The following is a 20,884-nucleotide window of genomic DNA, read 5'->3' on the forward strand; positions in this document are numbered from 1 at the left end:
ATATATATATATATATATCGATAAATTGGAATATTGGATTTTTAAATGACCAAATATTTGTATCAGTACTGGCCTAAAAAATCCTTTATCGGTCGGACTCTAACCTCCACAAATCATAACCACTGAAACATTTACAGCATGTTGATCATCTGAATAGCTGCCAAAACATACTGTATGACTGTCTGGGACATGCAGTCATTTTTGTCCCTCCTGTGTGGTGCATATTGACACTAATGTTGTGTTGAGGTGTTGCCTATGCATATTCCCAGAAAGACTTTTCAAAAGAGAGTCAAATGAGAGTCTCTTGTGCTCCATCTGCATCTGTGTATTGTCATCTGACAAAGCACTACACACAAAACAACTTCAGGCTGAGGTAGGGTTGCACGATATTGACAAAATGTGAAATTGCCGTATTGATTATTTATATCGCGATATCAATATTCATTTTTATATTTTTAAACATGTAAATTTACAAAAGTTACGGGAAACGCATCAAAATAGATTCATAACAAATACAACACAAGGTTTATTTCAATTGACCGACATGAATAAATGAATAAAGACCATGTCTACAAACAGGACAGTAGAAAATAAATAAATGAAGAGAGCAGGACAGGACTTTTCTTTCTCTGATTCGTTATGTTTTTTCGTCTATCTATTTCTTCAATTTGTGTGCATATTTCGACTATCACTCTGTTGAAATATGCACACAAGGGGTACGGGACATTGTAGAGCGTCCTCTGGTGGACAAACTATGCAACTCCAAAATTTATAAGATAGTTGATTGTTGTTTTTATCTTTTATCAGAATCATTTATTTGTCATTATGAATGATTCTGATGAATGAATATATTCTATATATATATACCTGTATTTTTTTTTTATATCAGCCAATAATATCGGCCCGCCGATATATCGGTCGGGCCCTAATATCTTGCACCCCTAGTCTAGTGATTGACACTAAAATCTAATGTGTACTAATTATTAAACCACTAAAAAAAACTATATAACTCAAGTCACGTTGTCTACATTTTACCAAATAATAAAACTGGCCAATTTTAGTCTCAAAGATGACGTTTTTTTTTTTTAAAGAGCGTCTTCACTCCTCGTTGCTGCTGAGAATGTGAGTCTATATGCGTTTGTATAAATCAAACATTTATTCTGGAAGAGACGCACAAAGACACAAAAGAGGAGAGGAGGAAGGGTGGAAATTAGCCGGCGTGGGTGGATGGGGGTTGCTGCGCAGTGCTTGCGAGTGTATGTGTGTGTGTGTGTGTGTGTGTGTGTGTGTGTGTGTGTGTGTGTGTGTGTGTGTGTGTGTGTGTGTGTGTGTGGGAAGGAGGGGTAAAGCAAAGGCAAATGTCACTCACAGCCTTTGGTGGCACTCAGACCTGAAGCTAAGTGGTACGGTACGCTAGATCCTGGCTTTAACCATACACTATGTTTATTATATATATTCATAATGTAGAAGGACACAGAGGACAGTCTGACAGACCAACCCCAGTCCATGCAAAAGAATTAATACTTTGGAAGAAGGCAAAAGCATAGAGACATACAGATTTCAGGATAAGATAAAGAGGAAGGAGATGGAATGTATGAAGAGTAATAAAGAACGACAACAAAGAGAAGACAGACAGAGTTCCTCTTTCTACAAAGAGATCAATGTGTGGAAGCTGCACTCCCTACATGGTCCCAAAAGAGGGCAGTGTCACCAGCTGAGACAGCAGAGCAGAAATGTAACAGCACATGTTGATTTCCTTTCTCCAGACAAACCGACAAATACATATATTATAATTTTTAAGTCATAACTCAAAATCATACATTAGGAAAAATATGGAGTTTGTTTTTCAAAAGCAGCAGCTAACAAATATTTTCTTAGCAATGAATCTGTCAATCCCTTCCTCAAATAAGTGATTAAATGTTCTCTCTCCGCAGCAGTCACAAACTCAAAGATATTCAGTTTATCATCAGTGAAGAAGAAAAGACTGGAAAAGAAGAACATGCTTTGAAAAATGAAAACAGTTTCCAAATATTTTCTGTTGATGGACTAATTTATTAAATGAATAATCCGGTTTTAGAAAAAGATAGATTAGATAAGAACACACAAAGTGAAAGTAGAAATTAACTGAATAGGTCTGCTTTTTTTATTTTTTTTAATTTTTTTTATTTTTTAAGACTGCAATCCATCTGACCGAAACTGAAACTTGTCTGTTTCTTTTCTCTTTTGTTGCCAGAGACAGTAAAAGAGGAATGAAGCCCCCAAAAAGAGGAAGAGAGAAAATAGAGAGAGAGGGAGATAGAGAGAGGGAGAGGACAGAGTGTTGAGCAACGGACGTTGTGAAAGAGAGAAGACGCTGTGTGTGGGGGGGGGGGAGGTTGGAGGATGGCGTGAGACCGAGGAAACAGAGGCGTGACAACTAAAAGGTAGAGAGAGACCACAAACTCAAAGGCCAAGAGAGAACAAAGACGACAGACCCAAGCCACCAGGAAGAAGCACACCTTTAAATTCAAAAGTGTCTCACACGAGACAGCATGTCCTCATTAGAAATGGTAACTCGCTAGCTCTCTTACAGCTTTGTAGGTCTTCTTCTGGCCGGCGTGCTTCGGGGCTTTGCCCGGGTCGCAGCTGATCTCCACATGCATGGCATAGATGATGTCGAAGAAATCCTCCACCACCGCCACACGCTTCAGGGATGAGTCCACCCCTGGTACTCCGTCCACAGTCTGGAAAAGGGGGTGGGGGGGGGGGGGGGGGGGGGGGGTACAGACAGGAGACAGGAGACATGAGGCCAGAGTGGTATGCAACAAAGAATCAAACCAAGACAAGTCAATGTATTTATAGAGCAGATTTAAAACCAACGTAGGCTAAAAAAAAGTGCTGTACAAAGTCATATTATGCTATAAAAACAATTCATTGTGTCTATAAAAATATAGACACAATGTAGCAGCCCAACAACTATATCTGACCGGTAACCAGCGAAGAGAAGCCAATATCGGGGAGATATGATATCCCTCCTTCTGGTACCAGTCAAAAATCAAGCAGCCGCATTCTGGACAAGCTGCAGGTGGGATAAAGATGACTGGCCAATCCCAGAATACACGGCAGTAGTCAATACGAGACAAAAAAGGAACGTGGGACATCTCAGGATGAGCTCACAAATTAAGTTCAAAAACAGCGAATGAGAAAGGACTCATCCAGAGCGATAGATGTTGGAGACATGAGAAAATCTGGGCAGGGTTTAGATGATGGGACTCCCTCATGAGCTACTGTTTAAACTAGGAGGTGGAATAGATATGTATTAATATATTAGTTTGGCCTATATACTCTGGAACTTTGCACAGAAACTGATCTCAATGAATAGCTTAGAAGTATCGTGACCACAGAAAATGCATCATGTTCTGGACGTTTATAGACAGAAATAAAGAATGAACTGATAAATGCATAAGATGATCGACAGAAAACTAATCGTTTCAATCATTTATTTATCAAGAAAAAACTAAAAAAAACATGAGGATTTGCTTCTTTTCATTTGCAATTTTTAGAAGTGAATATCTTTGGGTTTTGGACCGTGAAACTGTGTGTTGAAACAAACTGTATGATGAGTTCAGGGAACTTGTAACAGGTGGTTTTCACTAAATTTTAGAACAATTAACTGAAAAAATGAATCAATAGTGAAATGGTAAGTTTCAGCCCTGCCTCTATTTGTTATAATGTCCAAGCGATAAAAAAAAAAAAAAAACACATTATATTGGAAGTAACCCAAGGACACTTGATATACAAAAAATAGCCAAAAAGTGCATTAATAAAAAGATTGGTTAAAGAGACTAAATGGAGTTTTAACTTTAGATTTAAGCTAAAAACAAAGTCAAAGTTAGTTAAGTGGAGGAAACAAAGAACTCCAGCATCCTCTCACATCCTACTCGAATATCATCTCTTCAGTGCTGTAGGATGGCACTGCAGGACTACTTTCTCACTTTACCGCAAATAGAAAATGAAAACAAAGACATTCATTTCAAATAAAAGCTTGGTTATTGACTCCCGTCTTTACTCTATACTATTAAAAATCGTTCTTTATGAAGGCTCCATGTTGTAAAAAGTGAGATTTCCAAGTCTTTTTCATTATAAAGCAGGTCAAGGTACTATATACTGTAGGTACTGTGAAAGTATAAAAACACTCTGTGAAGTGAGATGCATACAACCAGTATTCAGAAACTGACTTTAAACGAGCTGTCAGGACGCCTGGTATATTTAGAAAGACAGTAAGAGAAAAATAAAGTGTTTTTGAACATTAAAGCATGTAAACATGGTGTAGTAGACAAAATAAAAATGAACACAATATGGGACTTAAGTTATGAGTCATCTGTAATTTACAGTAACTTCTGTTCTTTTTGAAGAGAACAGGCGCTGTAACAAAGAGTGTATTGTACTGCTGGATTTAAGCTGCATGATCACGATACAAATCTAATCAAGTACTGCAATCATTCGTCTTGACGATTACAGGATTAAAAATGATTATGCTATTATTAACTGTCCAAAATGGACTTATTACGGAGGAAATTTAACAGCAAGGAAGACAAGTGTTCTTACAGGCTGCGCTAATGACGGAGTTTGAAAGTTATTATGTATTACATTCACACATGTCCAAGTGAATAACACGTAATTATAAAACATGTGGGCAACATGTAAAATTAGAATTAGAAACATTTATAGAGGCAAATTAATGTCACATCTTTACGTCTTTAGCTGCCGTAGATAATTAAAGTGCGATTGCCAACATGCCAATTTCTTCTGATGTTTAATGGTGTGAAATAAATTCATGATGTACACCTACTGGTTGTTAACCAAACTTCCCAGAGGACAGAGCTCTCCGTCTCTCACACCCACAAAAACATGGGAATTCCAGGAAGTCTCGGGAAACACCGTTTCCCACAAGGCTGTGGGAGTGGGGTGTACCTCGGTGGAAAGAGGGGCTCAGAAGGGTGGGAACAGTGAGTGTGTACATTGGGTTTTTAGACAAAGAAAAAGAGGGACAATAGAGAAGATAGAGAGGAGAGAAAACGATGGGGGGGGAGGAAGAGAAATAGAGTGATGGATGGAGAGGGAGGAGGGCTGTGTTACCTGCTCAGAAAAATGTGTCAGTGAATAACAACAGGTGGTGCATCACACACACACACACACACACACACACACACACACAACACAAACACCACACAACACACAACAAACACCACACACACACACACACACCACACACACCCACACACACACACAACACACACACACACACACACACACACCTCACTCCCCAGCTGCAACCTGTAGCACATGGTGAAGCCTGCTACTATGGTTACCATGGTAAATAATGAGCGATATGACATACACGGGCAGGTGTGTGTGTGTGTGTGTGTGTGTGTGTGTGTGTGTGTGTGTGTGCGCGCGCGCAACAGGTTGTGTGCTAGAGTGCACAGAGGAGGGTTTCCTACCAGTGCCTGCATTGGACCATAAAAACAGGACCCTAATTCAGCAGATGCTCATCACTTGTGTCTTGGATATTTTTATATTCAGTCGTATATCTTGTAGGGGGGAGACTGAATAGTCAGTCGTTTAATCTAAGCAGCCTGATGTAAGGGCCAATCTCACAGTATTGCTGGGTGTTTCCTAATAAATCATGTTATGTATGCTATAATGGTAGGAATATTAGCCTTTTAACAACACAGTTGATAACAATAAGCTGCAGAGTGAGACATCTCAGCTCTGTTTAATCTTTGTTAGGAGTCGCACATGTGCAGTACCTAGGTAAGGACTGCTAGCCAGTCAGGAGCAGAGTATGAGGGCGTGTCCTAACAGTAGATAGGTAAGGGCTACTAGCCAGTCAGAGGCAGAGTATGAGGGCGTGCCCTGACAGTAGATAGGTAGGGACTACTAGCCAGTCAGGAGCAGAGTATGAGGGCGTGCCCTAACAGTAGATAGGTAAGGACTACTAGCCAGTCAGGAGCAGAGTATGAGGGCGTGCCCTGACAGTACCTAGGTAAGGGCTACTAGCCAGTCAGAAGCAGAGTATGAGGGCGTGCCTGTAGGTGGCAGTGTAACGAGAAGCTCAAGCCCACGTTAGCCAATCAGGATCTCTTCCTCTCTCTTCTCTTCCTCACTTCCACAGCTGCCTAAACCACCGTTTGTCTCAGTTTACGCTCAAACGTGCAAACAAAGTATTCCAAAATCTCTACTCTGGCCGGAGGTGTTAGAAAGACTCATTTTATTCTATCCATATTCTAACTTGTATTTCATACCTGTCTTATTGTATTTTTTCTATTCTCTGTAATTCAGGTTTGGTTTCGCTCTGTAATGTTTAATGTAAAAGCACTTTGACATTTTGACTTGTGCTAAATAAATAAAGTTGTCTTGTTTTGTAGAGCCACAAAGTTGGTAATTATTCTCTGCTGATTTTTCACTATGAGCAAACCCTTCTATTTATTGTTACTATACAATTATTGATTAGTGGGGCTGTTCTCTTGCTGTGTGGAGACGCACAGCTGATGCTCGAGTGGAGACTCTGGGGCCGGACAGTTCACGGATGTCTGAAAGAATATTTCATTCCTACGTTACATGACACAACCTGTTCTGTGTGTGAACTGTGTTAAATATCTAGCCGACAGCAAGCGGGACGCCTGTCTACCTGTCTGTGTGAGGATGGCAAGGGTGACAGGTGTGTGTTTGTTTGTGTGTGTCCTAATTATTCTAAAGCAGTGTTCCAAGTGTGGCCTTTACCAGATGTAGAGCATCTAATGAAGTATAAGTAATGAAGTAAACTAAAGTCTTTCTGTCGTTCACACACACACACACACACACACACACACACACACACACACACACACACACACACACACACACACACACACACACACACACACACACACACACACACACACACACACACACACACACACACACACACACACACACACACACACACACACACTCTTGACCCACCACCTCTTTCTCTGTGTCTGTCTTCCTCTCTCCACCTCTTCCCCTCCCCTTTCGGCAGGTACTGTAATATCCGTTGCCATGGTAACCCGCTGCAGCTTATCAGAGAGGGGATGTTTCTAATGCCCCCCCACCCCCAATGCCATTTACAACTGCCAGGCAGAAAGGAGGAGGAGGAGGGTGTGAAAGAGGAAAAAGAAAGGAAGACAGAAGGATAGATACTAGCTGCTGCTGCTGTTAGTGGCAGTTGGAAGGAGGAGAGGTGGAGGAAAAGAGGACAGTGGAGAGGAGACAAAGGAGCGGCATAGAGAGATGAAGCGGTGGAGTAAGCTTGATGAAGTAAGCTTGGTCAGAGGTGCGATGCAGGTGAAGGATTAAACTCCACACACACCGTCAGTGTGTTTAGTGATCCCGCTGAAACTTGTGCAGAATAACGTACATTTTTAATTGTAATTTTAATCATCAATCTTTATTATTGTTGTGATGGACGTTTAATAAACCCATCAATCAAAAGGATCTGGGCAGCGATGTGACGTCTTTTTTGTTTTGTGTTGAGTTTCAGGAGGTGGTCTGGTTTGGTTCTTTGTCTGCTCAACTACTCCATCGGTGCTAAATGATAACCAACACAGCTAAATAATTGTATTTAGAGGTTAAATCAAAATAGGTTTACATAGTTACATCAAAAACATCCTATTTTTGTTGTACTGCACATTGCTGCAGATCCTCTTTCACCCTGTGTGTTGAGCTCTCTGTTTTGGCTACAGAGTGAGACATCTCACTTCTGTCCTATCTTTGTTGGGAGTTGCACACGATCAGTACCTAGGTAAGGACTACTAGCCAGTCAGAAGCAGAGTATAAAGGAGGTCTAATAGAAACAATAGGAAATGCTATGTTAATTAGTATTAATGGACTAACTCCAATTAAAATCATTTTTAGTTTCTTGATAGATATCTGATATGTAAAGGTAATATTGGGCCCCAGACAGAAATAGGAGTTCTTTAGTTTTCAATGAGAAACCCAAGAAAAAAAAGGAGTGAGCTACTTTAAACTGCCTCATGGTTCACACACTGTATGTGTTAAGTAGAGATTTATATAATTAAACCAACAACCCTGACATTTATGTGTCTCCACACATAAGAGGCAATTTCAGAGGAGAAAAGGGATTTTACTGCCATCGGGTTTTGCAACACTGCAGGTAATGTCAGTGTTTAATTTGTTGCCAAAGGTAATGTTACCAATTTGTTAAAGAAGGTTGGTTAAAAAGATAAGATCTGTTGTAACTCATTCACTGCATATACAACTGTACATCTATTTAAAAAGTTTTCTATTTCTCATGCATGAATAAAAACAAGTGTCAGAAGTTTATAATGCCATCACTCTCTTTACTTAAGTAATAATGTGCATCATATGATGTTTTGTAAGGAGATGACTCCAGAGCGCGAGTGTACCCGGTTTTGAGGTCGTCCCCTGTGACGCAGGACCTCCAGTATATACTGTGGTCTTCTCTCTGATGTGTGTTTACAGCATACCAGGCCAGCATGCCCTTTCCCTCTCCCGGCACATCACACACACACACACACACACACACACACACACACACACACACACACACACACACCCACACACACACCCACACACCACACCACACACACACACACACCACCCACACACACCACACACCACACACACACCACAGGACATGTTTGTCCTCCACGTCTGCTCCCATGCTCGTTGTCCCTGATACTGGAAGTGAAAGTGACGTAAAACCACACACACACACATAAAACCACCACATGCAAAAAAATAAAAATAATATATACTTAGATTCAATTACACACATGCACACAGATACAGAGCATACCACACACCCACACACACCCACACACCCCAACACCACACACACACACACCCACACACACACACACACAGGGCTGCTGTTAGGGCACATCATTGGCCCGGGACTGTAGCTTATGTGACAGCATGCACACACACACCTCCCTGTGGCCACGGGCAGGATGTGTGTGTGTGTGTTGTGTGTGGTGTGTGTGTGTGTGTTGTGTGGGTGTGTGTGTGTGTGTGTGTGTGTGTGTGGTGCGTGCATGTTGAGGCATCACCTTAAGGCACAGCAGCAGGACAGGATGCACAAACACAGACCAGACTGACACACACACACACAACCACACACACACACACACACAACACACACACATACAACACAAACAAACCACACAAATACAGAACCCCCACTTCCTACTGGCCGAGCAGAAGGGTCAAAGTCAGAAAGGGGATGGAGAGAGAGGTGCGAGGACAGGACACACTTGAGTGAACATACTACTAAACACAGTAAACACACACACACACACACACATACACACAGGCTGCAGGCTGTGCACACACATGTCCTGTGCAGCAGCCATGACAAAGAACTGCTACTAAAACTATTTTTAAATTTCTTTTCCCCTAGTCTGGCTTTGCCAGACCTTCTTCCACAGCTCTGCAAAGGTGGGTACAGCATTCTGGGATGTTCTAGTTTATAGGCATATCTTTAAACCAATCACAATCATTTGGGCGGGCAAGTCCGAACGGAGCCACGGTGCCTCTGCTAAATAGTCTCAGGAAGGAAGTTGTTTTAGTGGAACATGTGTACGTTCAGAAATAGTTTTAGTCGTCAACAGAAAACTCCGATTGGACAGATAGTCTAGCTAGCTGTCTGGATTTACCCGCAGAGGTCTGAGGACCAGGTAACCATATCCTCAGATTGGACAGATAGTCTAGCTAGCTGTCTGGATTTACCCTGCAGAGACCTGAGGACCAGGTAACCATAGTCCTCAGATTGGACAGATAGTCTAGCTAGCTGTCGGATTTACCCTGCAGAGACTGAGGACAGGTACACCTAGTACTCAGATTGGACAGATAGTCTAGCTAGCTGTCTGGATTTACTCTGCAGAGATCTGAAGACCAGGCAACCATAGTCCTCAAAAACGCAACGGATTTTCGGGCTAAATGAGTGAAATCCAACTGAATTTCCATCAGCAACGGAGCAGTTCTGGAAGTGGAACGTCAAGGATATAGACTAATTTTCCCCTAACCAGAGACCCAGTGGGACTTAAGACTTCTCTCTCTCTGGGGGTCAGACTCATTAAAACTAAAACAGTTTCTCAGCTCACAAGCAACAGCCCCATGACCCAGTTTCAGGTCTCAAACCACAGTTTGAAAAGGTGTTTCCCCCGTCTAATTTCCTTATGTCAAGTCAGCTTGTTTAATTGGTGTCATGGTAAGGGGTGGCAGTAGCTCAGTCCGTAGGGCGTTGGGTTAGGAACTGGAGGTTCGCTGGTTCAAGCACGGACCATAAGTACGAAGTGTGGATTGGTGGCTGGAGAGCTGCTCCTCCAGATCTTGTACTGTGAGGCTCCCACTTCTCTTTCTGTGAGAGAGGCACCTGATAAAGCTGTAGGGTTAGAAGCGGACCTTGCCCGTTCTGCTCTCGGCACCGCATCAAGACCTTTCCTTTCCACCCCTGTGGCCTTCTTCCATTCCTTTTTCAGCTGCCTTCTTTCCTTCCCTAACCTGTCAATTTCCAACAGCCTCCTGGACTTAGTCTGGGTTGAAGGATCTTTCTGCATCCGTCTTTGCTTTTGAACTATATCTTTCGATGCCATAACTGCAGATGATGGCTCCCATGTGGTTTAGTTCTTTCAGCAGAACCCTTCTGTTCTAATAGGTAGACGAGGTCTGTGTTGATGGTGTCCCACTCGGTCTTCTGGCTGGATGTGGGACACAGGATTTGTGGTTCCATCCTCTTCTCTGCGGCTATCCGTGGCTGGCTGAACTCATGGCTGGAGGCCAGTGGAGGGTCTGTGACCACATTTATTTAGCAGGACCAAAGCAAATGTAAACACATTTTGTGATTTTATTTAATGGCATTTCAAAGATTTTCTAGGTATTTCTATCATACATTTGTTTTATATTTCCACGAAATATAAAAGAAATCATCTTTCTATCTGACCCGCCATCTCTGCTCTGACCTGCTGCACCTCCACTGCCTCCACCCACACACATTATTAGCAGCCTCTCTCGCTTTCTCTCATTTCCTCTGGTGTTTTTGTGGGCTCTCTCCCTCTATTCATCTCTCCATCCCCTTTCCAAACCACCCTGTTGCTAGGATACACGTGGGGGACATTCAGTGAAAGCTAACTGCCCCCTCCACACCACCGCTGCTGCTCATCCTCCTTCTCCACCCCTCTTCATCCAACAGACCGGGACACATGCACACACACAGCTACAGCAGGATAAAGTGTGTACAGTTCCATAAGCAGCAGTAGCCAACCTTCATCACAACACACACACACACACACACACACACACACATACACACAATATGTAGAGACGTGCAGACACACCAAATGTAGAAACCCATGCAAGCACAGCAAATATAGCTTTCCGACCGCACACAATGTTATACACAAATGCTGACTAACACAAGCACACAAAAGGAGACCAAAAACATACACTCCTTCAGTCCCGAGGTACCATAATGCAATGCAGTAGAAAAAGCCCTAGCTCCCACTTCAACAACACAATCAGACTAAAAAAAGACTGACAATCAGTATAGTCAGCATTAATATTTCATAGGTGTGTCATATCAGGAACATTTCATGCAATACGACGTGATAAATGGTGTAAAATGCCGATGAAGTTTCCCCCAGTTTGACTTTGTACACACACAGAATAATCTACTGTCAAATATCAGCCACAATGTTGAGAAAAACATTACCATCCATGTTCAGCAGAAATTAAGTGAAGCTTTCTGCAGCTTTACAGCGACAAGAAGGGGTTAGCAAGCAAAGAGAAAACTTCATTCAACCTCATTCATTTCCAATTAAATTCCAATTGCCTCCTAAAACAATGACTTATGAATATGTTCTGGTTGGTTAAGCTGATAAAACTACTCTGTTCAGGTTGTTTTAAGAGGTCAAAGGCTACATCCACACACATTTCTTTTGCTACATTGTTGCCTGGCGGCCACACCACTGGTCCAGCCTAAGCCCTTAAAAGACCTTTGGAGAAGATGACCCAGACCTTTGGAGAAGATGACCGACCCAGATCTTTGGAGGCGATGACCCAGACCTTTAGAGACTATGACCGAGACCTTTGGTGACTATGACCCAGACCTTTGGAAACTATGATCCAGATCTTTGGAGACAATGACCCAGATCTTTGGAGACAATGACCCAGACCTTTGGAGACTATAACCCAGACCTGGAGACTATGACCCAGACCGTTACGTTCCCTCCTTGATTGGGTCTTATCAGTCCCGATGTGTCATTAAATGGTCTGGATTCATTCTAAACCTGTGCTAAAATGCCATTTTATTATTACAATGTAATTTACGTGGATGTAGCAGACACTTTTAGGGCCGATACCTTAAAAGGTATCAACAGAAATAACACAGTACCAAGTTCCACTTCTGCAGTCAGAAGAACATAAGTTGTGTCAGGACACTAGGCCTGCACGATTCGGGGGAAAATATGAATCACGATTCTCTAACACGATTTTTTTGACCATGACAAAACAAAATAAATTAGCAGTACCAAATATAGATTTATTTTGGCACCTATAGCACATTGGGCATCACCACCAGCCTGTAAATAGAGAGGCTCCAGTGAGGAGAAGGGAGAGCATTGCAGCGCTTTAACACCTATTTTATACAGTCTATGTTTAAAACTCACAGGAGAAAGTAGTAGTGTGTGTAATGCAGTTGGCTCGTAAAATTACATGAGAATCAAAGTCATAAAATCAAAGTTATTTAAAAAAATAAATTGTGAACAGGGTGAATTGAGATCGCGATTTCATAACGATTACTCGTGCCGGGCTAAGGACACTTCACAGATATAGTAGATCTAGACCACACTCTATAATTTAGAACTTTAGAAAGACCCAACAACTTCCCCCAAAGAGCAAGCAACCTAATGCTTCCATTCACACAATGGGTATCAAATGGTTTTTATAGGTTTTTAACAATCACATCAAATTATCCACCCAAATACTCGACTCAAGTGTGGGCACTAATGATTTGGATGACCACAAGTGTTTGTTGTTAGCATTTGAACAAATGCCGTCTTTTTCTTGTAAAGACAGAAGCTAGAAGAAAGGAAATGTCATCTTCAACCCGCATCCTCAGAGCTGCTGTGTGACACAACAATCACATTAATCTGCCATTGTTTCATGGTTAATTATCCTCCAGGATTATTACAACGGAAGAAAAACCCAATTGCCTGTTGCTAAGCACACAAACAAGGTTGTTCTATGGTGAAAAAAAGTTTCACTGATTTTATTTTAAACTTATACCTGAGCTTTGCCCCCTGCTGGCTATCATACGCTTCCATATGCTTGTTTCTGTTGCCATGACTGTTAACCGCACTGTTACCGCCGTGTGGAAACACATTCACATGTGTGAAGCGGATTCAATTTAAAAATGAAAGCTAAAGACAAAACAAAGCTGTGTTAATTGAGAGAGCTACTTTTAAATTGGGCACTTAATTGGTTTGATAAGAAACCAACGGTTTTGGACATACTAGGTTTTCAAGGCACAAATTTTAACTTTAACAGTCGCTATTTTCCACCTTCGCGTTATTGAGACGGGAATTCAAATTATTGTTTCTTTTGACATTTTTACAGGAAAAACAGCATGTAGAGCCAGCATATTTTCATATATAATTCAGGAAATTAGGAAATTATTTGATTTGAATGAAGCGTGTGAAAGAGAAACTGCAATTCAAAAGCTATACGGTTGTATTTTATTGTTGTAATACAATAGGTGTAAGAATATTTTCTTTTTTTAAACTTTGCAAGTTTATTTGGCTTATTTATTTTTCAAAAACAAAGAGCTTGTGGTACAAAGCGTACTCGTGACTTGGGATTGGACACACACATGCACCAAAATATTGGCCTAGCGTGCTTGCATGCATTCTGATTGGCCAAAACGTAGGTTGGTAGTTGCTGGTGATGTTAATGTCGGGAGCCTGCTGTGTCTGAACAGTGGAGTGAAGAACTTTCAAATGAATTAGAGCATTTTCCATGCATAGTTGATGTCCGATATCGATTAGTAGTAGTGCATAAAACCGATAACTGATCCTTTGAACCATTATGCATTTACTGTACCATTGAAAATCTTAAAGTCAAAATCAAGATCTTGGAATGTTACAAAATCCAACACAAAACTTTGTTCAAATGCTTATAGCAATTTAATAATCCCCAGTAACAGAGAGGCAAGTAGTGTTGTGGGGGGGGCATTAAGTCAGACTCAGTGGTGAGTAAACCAAAGCAGAGGGACCAACACAGAGGTGGAGTCGAGCCAAAGAAGCAAACTTTTTAATTCCTTAATTTTATCGGTTATAAGACAAATAAAAACGCAGATACAGATCGTCTGTAAACCAAAAAAGGGCTCGCTGATCAGTCTATCCCTGGCAGGGAGGAACAGAACACAGGCTACCTCAACACAGTCAGTAGTAATCCTGCTTAGTCTTCACATTCAGCAGCATGCAGGAGTGGTAGCAGATATATGGGCCATGACCCAAACCAACAACCCCCCCCTCACCATTCACCCATCCTGTCTTCCATTCACCCATCCTGCTCACCGATCCCTCTCTATATATACAGCAGCATCCCATCACTCTGTCCAGACATCATCTCCATCTCTCTCTGGAGGATTTGATCCCACAATCCAAACACTCTTTCCCAGATGCTGCATGTTTTTCTGCTTTTTTGTCCAAATAGGCCTTCCATCTCTCATCCTCTTATTCCACTCCTCCTCCTCCTCAGTGCAGTCCATAAATTAGGACAGATTAAAAAAAGAGAGCAGATAAAGCAGGCCTGGGCAGATGTCCAGTCTTCATGACATGCGGGCTACGATATTAACCTAATTAGTGTGATATTATAACAAAGGGCATTTGTAATTACCTTAGGGGGAGACACTACAGGTGAATAGGGGAAATATTTCAACTAGTAGAACCATGAAACCTCCCCAATAAATGACCCAGTTGCAGGGTACCCCCAGGATTCTTCAGTTAAATTGAAATCTTTTTAAGATCATTTCAATATCACCTAGAATGAAATTTAATGCCAACTTTATGGCCATATAATGGAAAATCCATATGGATTTTAGGCCTGAGAAAATAATAATTTACCAAGTAATGTCACCTGGATTTAATCAAACATTTTATTATAATACTCAACATTTAGTTCACATTTGCTTTGTAAGGCATCTTTGTACTCTAAAAACATCAGATAATAAAGTATGAATCGCTCTTAGGCTATGAAACTTAAAAACAAAATAAAAAGGATGATGATGAATAAAACATGTGCATTATGAGTTTTCACAATTAGTTCCAACTTGGCTAGATAAAGATAATATATAATGTAATATAATACGCCAATGTGAATGCCAATCGCTCCAGTGATTGTGTCATTCCGTTATGATTCTTTTCATACCCCGGTGATCGGCACATCTGTGTGGTGCGATAGCATGTTGGCTGCATTTCAAACATACCCTAGCAAAGGTGGAGCACCCCCAACACGCTGTTTGACGGCACCACCCAGATGTGCCGATCTCCGAGGTGCAGACAAAAAAAAAAAAAATCAGAACGGGGTGACACAATCACTGAAGCGATTGGCATTTACATTGGCATATTATATTACATTATATATTCTCTTTATCTAGCCAAGGTGGAACTAATTGTGACACATCATAATGCACACGTTGAAGAGCCACTACCGTAATGCCACGCCCCCCCCCCCCCTGTCAGACACGGATGGGCCTGGGCCTGCCCACATTGACAGCTGGCACGCCCAATCAGAAATTCATAGACAAGTGTGTAGGTGTGCCGCTTTTAGAAAATTGATGGCTAATTGCAAATTTGGTCCCACTGTGTCGGATTTCAGAAGCTCCACAGTCTGCCGTGACAGGTCAATGCTTGTTCGGCCTGTCCACCTTCACAGACCCGCTGTGAGCTGGCTTTTTGTATAAGTTATAATGCTCCACAAGTGATTGCGGGCGTAAGGTAACCCGGCTGTCACTCACACACACCAGCTACGGCAAGCAAAGGGTGAGGGAGAGCAGCTTCTGGCAGACAGATACCCTTTGACAGTCTAAGAAATAAATGATAACATGTATATTAGATCTGTCAGTCTTCGTTGAAAATAATAAAGCGGTAATGTAGTAGCTTTCAACTCAGGCCAGCGCCACTTCTCACCAATACAGATAGGATTGGAGATGAGAAGTTCCACTGACACGTAACTGCAATCAGAGCTCACACGCTCCATTTTAAATGAATGGAGCCTACTGGCAGTCTGGCACACATGGACGCTCAGTATTTTCTAGGGGTGCTGCAGCTCCAAAACCCCCAGGTATTGGTAATCGGCTACCATTCAAATTTCATTACTTATTTTTTTAATTAGTAGAAAGTAAGTTTAAAAAAAATATTCATGTAAAGTGATACAGTAAAATAAAAAGTGTTTTTTTAAGACTTTTAGGACCCTGTAAAGAGAACACATATTCATCTGCTATGACAAGGCTCACATTGGAATGTCTTAGTTCATCATCTGTGATGTGAAAACATCAATAGATGACAGACAAATTGCAGATGCCATAAAAAAAAGAAAAAGATTATATGACATTTATACAACAGCGAATACTTTCTTTACATTGAGCGGTTACCTGCTCTGATAATAAAACAGAATGTTACATGTCACCAGAGAGTCTTTAAAATGTTTGAAATGCTCGAAAGCACACACTTAAAAATTGAACCGTTAAAGGGATACTAGACCAATAAGCATTAAGCTTTTTATCAGTAGAGACCCGGTAGTATTTTCTAATGACCCTGCATGTTTTCAACCCATAGGGGGTTGGACTTTTAATTATGTGTATTCATACTACCGCACATGTGTACCACCAATCTTTATTACAGACGGAATTCTCAACACACTACGAGCTTCGCCTGCTACGGAGACCAGCACCTCAGCCGGCGGTGTCACCTGATGCCGCTGGCCAGGTAAGGGGACATCAACAAGGGCGGGAGTTCCAGCTCATGCTAGAAGGACAGCATTAGACAACAAACTGGACAACATCCAACGCCAGGTCAGAGGCCGCTGTGTTTTTGTTTCTATGGAAACATGGCTGACCAATAGGGTACCAGACTCCACTATCTAGCTACCAGGCCTGCTAGCCTCCCAAGCAGATGCTGCCCTGTCATGTAAGACTGGAGGAGGTGGGATGTGTTACTACGGACACGGACTGGTGCAGACATGCGGGGGGGGGGGGCTACATTCCGCGCTAATTCTGGGATTTGTCTTTCATCCACATGAGCCAAAAACGCATTTTCTGGCTTTTCTAGTCTAGAAGGCACCACTTAAAAAAAAAGTAAAAAATCACATTTGTAAGATATATTCATCTTTCTGGTTTATATATTGAAAGATATATTAATCTTTGACTTTACAATATCCCTTTAATGTATGTTTGTTAATAGCTATTATTACGTAGATTATAGAGAAGCTGAACAGGGAAGAGGAATGGGCGGTGGGGGGGTCTGTAGGGAGACAGTGAGAATTGAAGAGGAGGGATGCTAGAGGGAGGGAGGTGGGATGTGTGCTTTGGGGGGGGGGGGGGCATGATAATGAGAAGCCCGGTGTCCCACATGAACATGAACATATCTCCCTCTGCCGACTCCAGACACCAGCCTGTTCTACACCAGTGTGCAGACCAGCAGGAACATTTACCCAAACTACAAAGCACATACATGCCCACGATGCTCCACAAAGTCAGAGGGAGAGACGTCTATAGTGGCAAAATTGAATTTTACATAATTAAGGTAATTATTGATTTATTTTGGAATGTGGAAGGTTTCACTTTCCATTCTAAGGCGTAGGCGCAGCACTCAAGCTGTTTTGGGCCCTAAGCCAAACCAATGTCTGCTGTGAACTAAATGACTTTCCAATGATTGTAGTTGGTCCCCAGTGGACTTCTTTAACAGGTTTTGTTCATAGACTGTTTTGTCTGTTTTGCAACCAAATGTAACAATTCTTGACACCAGGGTGACTAAGGTCAGCCAGTGGTAGCTTGCCAGCTATCTTGCTTGTCAGAACGCTGAACAGGACATATTTATGTGACCAAAGTGTCCCAATTAACTTTGATGAAGTGAAAACACACAGTGAGATGGTCAAAGGTTACGATTAAAATACCCAAAACAAGTTTGGCTCAATTTTAATGTACACAGTGCTAATGTTAGCCTTGCTAAAGGGCCGGTCACACCAAGAACATTAGCTATAATCACGGGAGCATCTGATAATGGTCTGCTAACAGCGACTTCAAGCATCAGCACACGCTCCAGCTGATAATACATTACAGCAGACGTTGCAACGTAGGATTACAGGAATGTCTGTAGTAATATCATACATACAGTATTTGAAAAATTGGGTACATTCATGCACCATAAAAGTCAGACCTGCACCGCTGCTTGGATGAGAGTGGAGTGGGGGGGGGTGTCAGATCTGTTCATAGGAGCACCGTAACAAAAATACAGACAGACAGTGTAATAATCACATGTAAAACAGAAGATTTACTCTCGGCCCCGACTCTATTAGGTACACCTGTCCAACTGCTCGTAACACTTAATTTCTAAGCAGCCAATCACATGGCGGCACTCAGTGCATTTGGACATGTAGACAGGTCAAGAGAATCTCCTGCAGTTCAAACCGAGCACAGTATGGGGGGAAGAAAGGTGATTTGAGTGAATTGGAACATGGCCATGATTGTTGGTGCCAGAAGGGTGGTCTGAGTATTCAGAAATTGCTAACTACTGGGATTTTCACGCACAACCATCTCTAGGGTTACAGAGAATGGTCGAAAAGAAAAAACATCCAGTGAGCGGCAGTTCTGTGGGCGGAAATGCTTGTTGATGCCAGAGGTCGAGGAGAAGGGCAGACTGGTTCGAGCTGATAGAAGGGCAAACAGTGACTCAAATAACCACCCGTTACAACAGGTGGGCAGAAGAGCATCTCTGAACGCACAGTACGTCGAACTTTGTGGCGATGGGCTACAGCAGCAGAAGACCAATCGGGTGCCACTCCTTTCAGCTAAGAACAGGAAACGGAGACTACAATTTGCACAAGCTCATCGAAATTGGACATAGAAGATTGGAAAAACGTTGCCTGGTCTGATGAGTCCGATTTCTGCTGCGACAGTCGATGGTAGGGTCAGAATTTGGCGTCTACAACATGAAAGCATGGATCCATCCTGCCTTGTATCAACGGTTCAGGCTGGTGGTGGTGGTGTCATGGTTGTGGGGAATATTTTCTTGGCAATCTTTGGGCCCCTTGGTACCAATTGAGCATCGTTGCAACACCACAGGCCTATCTGAGTATATGTTGCTGACATGTCCATCCCTTTATGACCATATGTACCCACTCTGATGGTACTTTCAGCAGGATAATGCGCCATGTCATAAAGCTGGAAATCATCACAGATTGGTTTCTTGAACATGACAATGAGTTGGCTGTACTCAAATGGCCCCACCAGTCACCAGATCCAAACACATAGAGCATCTTTGGGATGTGGTGGAACGGGAGTCGATCATGGATGTGCACCGACAAATCTGCGGCAACTGTGTGATGCCATCATGTCAATTGGACCAAACTCCTGGGAATGCTTCCAGCACCTTGTTGATCTATGCCACGAAGAATGAGGCAGTTCTGAAGGCAAAAGGGGGTCCAACCCGTTACTAGCATGGGGTACTATAAGTGGGCCGGTGAGGTATAAATATCTAGAATTATATATAGTCATCGTTATTACGGGTGGGAAAAATAATCCATTCTTAGATGCATCGCAATTCTAAAGAGAACAATTCAATTCTTGATGCAGAGAAGTTAATAATCGATTAAATGAAATGTATTGATTTTTCTCCAGACATGTACAAATCAGAAAACAGAGTGACAGAGAGGATGGGATAATGGACAACAACTTAGAGTTTAGGCAAGAGTACACACAAGAAAAAGAACACACAAAAATGGCCAAAAGGACAAAAAATTACATTTTGTATCTACTGTATATACACATGACCTAATAAGACATGCATAAAACAATTAGGCAAAAAACATAAAGGCTGTTGACCTACTTTATCACATTACCTCTGACCACGTCATGTTTCATGTTCTCCACCTTTAAACATGACTCAGCCTCTGACATGGTAGCTCACTGGGAGAGAAGGTGACTCAGCATCTTTAAGGCTTAAGCATGGAATGACTATGCAATAAAAACAAGTAGACAAAACATTTCATTACAACTTGTGTGGGACAAATATACACTTGCCTAAAGGATTATTAGGAACACCATACTAATACTGTGTTTGACCCCCTTTCGCCTTCAGAACTGCCTTAATTCTGTGTGGCATTGATTCAACAAGGTGCTGAAAGCATTTAATTTTAATTTAATTTTAATTTGTTTATTGATCCCCTTTGGGGAAATTACAATTTACACTCTGTGTCCACACTTGGTTAGTTTACACACAATCCTGAGCTACACACACACACACATGCTCAGGATCTATACATGCACTAATGGAGAGATGTCAGAGTGAGTGGGCTGCCAGCCGAACCAGCGCCCTGAGCGGTTGGGGGGTACGGTGCCTTGCTCAACAGCACCTGGCAGTGCCCAGGAGGTGAAGTGGCATCTCTCCAGCCACCAATCCAATCCAATTCTTTAGAAATGTTGGCCAATATTGATAGGATAGCATCTTGCAGTTGATGGAGATTTGTGGGATGCACATCCAGGGCATGAAGCGCCCGTTCCACCACATCCCAAAGATGCTCTATTGGGTTTAAGATCTGGTGACTGTGGGGGCCATTTTAG

At 42.0% G+C, this 20,884-nt stretch overlaps 1 protein-coding gene across 2 annotated transcripts in view; it reads right to left on the bottom strand.

The window, feature by feature from the left end:
- Window positions 1-20,884, bottom strand: part of LOC116692143 (nucleolar protein 4) — a 185,689-nt gene that overhangs the window by 136,244 nt on the left and 28,561 nt on the right. For both annotated transcript variants that reach the window (XM_032520194.1, XM_032520193.1), the window contains exon 2: window positions 2,571-2,723. In XM_032520194.1, the coding sequence (XP_032376085.1) occupies window positions 2,571-2,723 (153 nt within the window). The remainder of the gene's footprint in view (window positions 1-2,570; window positions 2,724-20,884) is intronic.

This window comes from Etheostoma spectabile, chromosome 7, assembly GCF_008692095.1.
Source record: "Etheostoma spectabile isolate EspeVRDwgs_2016 chromosome 7, UIUC_Espe_1.0, whole genome shotgun sequence".
Lineage (NCBI taxonomy): Eukaryota > Metazoa > Chordata > Actinopteri > Perciformes > Percidae > Etheostoma > Etheostoma spectabile.